At 37.2% G+C, this 2,986-nt stretch overlaps 1 protein-coding gene across 14 annotated transcripts in view; it reads right to left on the bottom strand.

Moving 5' to 3' along the window:
- The window catches only part of TCF4 (transcription factor 4), a 340,304-nt gene that overhangs the window by 42,368 nt on the left and 294,950 nt on the right, over positions 1-2,986 (bottom strand). For all 14 annotated transcript variants that reach the window (XM_023531161.1, XM_023531162.1, XM_011361117.2 and 11 more), the window contains one exon: positions 803-935. In XM_023531161.1, coding sequence (XP_023386929.1) covers positions 803-935 — 133 coding nt within the window. The remainder of the gene's footprint in view (positions 1-802; positions 936-2,986) is intronic.

Raw genomic sequence — 2,986 nt, 5'->3', positions numbered from 1 at the left:
GAGGGTGCCTGCCTCCTCCCAGCCTGAACTCTTTCTTCCCTGGGCAGCCAGACAGCCTGCCAACTCTTTCTTCCTGGCGAATGTGGTGTCCTTGGGAAAGAACCATAATGGACAGCATGAAAAGTGAGAGGATGATGACAGCTCAGTTCATTTGGCAGCAGCACTCTGCTTGGGCCTTCACTTGCTTAGTATTTTGCTTGATAAAAAGCAGCAAATGACTTCTGGCCCACAGACGCCTAGCCATCTCCTCTCCTGTAGGTGAACAAACACTTCTTCTCCCTGGAAGGACTCCACAAGGCCGCGTTCTTCAGAAGGTGAAGCTCCGCTAGTCATTACTACTCATCCATGAATTTCTCATAAACCAGTCTTCAGAAGACCGTGGCATGTCATAGCCAAGAGCATAGCACAGTGACTGAATTTGGGAAGTGGTCAATAACTACTTTTAAGAGCTGTAATACCCTCTATCTCATTAGTCTCCAAAGGTTTATCTTATTAAAGTTCATTTTGCTTGCTGTTTGAGAGTATGAGAAACAAGACGGTTTTGGCCTTTTTAAAACCTTGTTCAATCTAACGACTGACAGTACACAAAAGTAGCCAAATTTCAGTTTCTTGTGGGGAAAAAAAAAAGTAATTATGATCAAGCCAATGACTATTTCTGTTTGGTTCATTTGTTTGTTCATTCGGTTATGTGACAAATATTCATTGCCTAACTGCTGTTCAAGAATAAGGGGAAAAAGAGGTCTTTCATGATTAAATCCTGGCATTGATTGTCGGCAGCAGAACTGGCATTTCCAAGACTCACCCATTATACTGTCTGTCCCATTGGCAGGAGGTGTACAGGAAGAGGTGCTGTAATGGTTGGTACCACTACGGTGGAAAGTGGACATTGGAGGAAGGCTGGAATTGATGTCTGCTGAAGAGTGTGATGGATAGCTCTGTAGCAAGAAGCAAAAAAAGGAGGCCGTATTCAACCATAAAATATTTAGTGGGTAAGTTTTCTAATCCTTCTTTCAGAACTCTTCATTTTGTAAGAGAGAAAGCCATTAGAATTTCAAGATATCCAAGAATACATCACGCTTAGATCTGACAGATTTCATTTTTCAAATAATAAAATACAAGGCACATAGTTGGTTGGAGTTTGCATCAAACGCAGAGGACTATAATGGCAATATACGACACTGAGAAATGATCACAATCTCTAAATATAAAAATTACTGCTTAAAAGCATCCGTATGATTTCAGCAGCATAAAAGAGCATTGCCATTTTTTATTTTTATTTTTTGGTATAGCTTATTGATCGAGTAAGAAAGATTCCAAGATATAATAAATAAAACAATGTCGTGACCCACAGTTTTACATTACATTTCATCTGACCTTCTGGACACAAAATGGCAAAGAGAAACGAACCAGTCTCAGATCTTCTTCCTACCAAACTGGATCATTGTTCTGAACTCCAGCAAGAACAAAATGGTAAATGAAAAATTTTTAAAGTTCTAATGATTACATACCTCACCAAAGTATCAATATGTAAAGCTTTAACTCAATGACTATATTGAATTAAACTGGAACAAATGAACTGAGAATGACTATTTGATTTCTTTCTTTACAGGTCCTATCCATTAGCAAGTCACATATAGGTGACCGTGAAAGAGGAACATCATCTTTATAGAATCATGTGGTTTTAAGGCTTGGCTTTGAGCTCGATTATTATACCAGTTGTCCAAATAAGTTGCTTTTCTTGGGGTATATCACAGTGCCTGTAAAGTGACACTTTAGGAGTTACCCACCCATCTGCTTAGGAGACACAGTAATTTATAGAAAGACATCAAGCTATTTTCCTGTTCAAGATAATAATAGGCTTTAAAAGGTGTTCTCGTAGGCATTTGAATGTGTTAGAAACATGTAAAGAAAAAATATTTAAGCTAAAATATACTTTTTCCTTACATGTAATATATTAATGGCCTATGGATATCTATTATATTATTATTGGAGAATCTGTTAACATTGTTCAGTAGAAAATTGAGATTGAATATGATGCTGACAGTCAGAGGTGCTTTAAGCCCAAGCATCCATTCACAAGAAGTAAAACTCTGGTGTCTTGGTACTTTCTTTTATCTTGAGAGGCCCATCTCAGGTTCTATCTCTTTCATGATGATTCCTTACTATTCTAACTCTTCTAAGATCTCTTCTCTCTGAATCTCTAATGAACTTACATCCTGTACTCTGCCATTTAACACTTAATTATATGCCGCTTTTCACTGCTTTCTCCTTCAAGTGCACTTCCATCTATATGGTAAACTCTTCAAAGAGAGGGAATAGAGCTTATACCTCTGTATCCACAACTTACAGCTGAGTACTGAACACATAATTATCCTATATGTTCAATGAACAACTGTTATCAGTTAGTGTTTAATAAACAGTGGATTAAAATACTAGTTATTTGAAAGATAACTAAATGGCCTAGAAAATGAAACAACATTTCAGAGCTAGGTCGAACAATGCCATGCCTTTGAAAATATTACCTCTGTACAATCAAAATAGTCCAAATGAAAGGTCGACTTCAGTGAAAAAGTTGGCAGGATGCCCTTAAACCTTTCCCAGTTCCCAAGAATGTCTTTCAAACTTTTTAATTTCATGGACCTCTTTGCTTGACCAAAAAATTCTTTGGGCCACCTGTTAAACTCATTAGCTACTTTCAAAATACCCCAAGTAGTCCATGAAATTTTCTCCAAAGAAAGATAGAGTGGGTCTGTTCCATGGTACAGCTAGTCTGAAACTCTGAATAAGCCACAGAACACCAAACTTAGAAGAGACATTTCTGCTCAAGAGCTAAAGTCTATAATGAAGTGGAGAAAAAGAAACAGAATAAGGAAAAAGAAAACTAAAAGAAAAAGAGATAGTTTCAGTTGTGTTTTATGCTGAGTTTCTGAAGAACAGAGACTTTATAAATCAGTTCCCACTATGCAAATATCGAAACAGAGAAAAA

This window comes from Pteropus vampyrus, unplaced genomic scaffold (genome assembly GCF_000151845.1).
Source record: "Pteropus vampyrus isolate Shadow unplaced genomic scaffold, Pvam_2.0 Scaffold62, whole genome shotgun sequence".
In the NCBI taxonomy this organism is placed as follows: domain Eukaryota; kingdom Metazoa; phylum Chordata; class Mammalia; order Chiroptera; family Pteropodidae; genus Pteropus; species Pteropus vampyrus.
The sequence above is the reverse complement of the archived record's forward strand: the minus strand, read 5'-3'. Positions and strand labels throughout refer to the sequence as shown.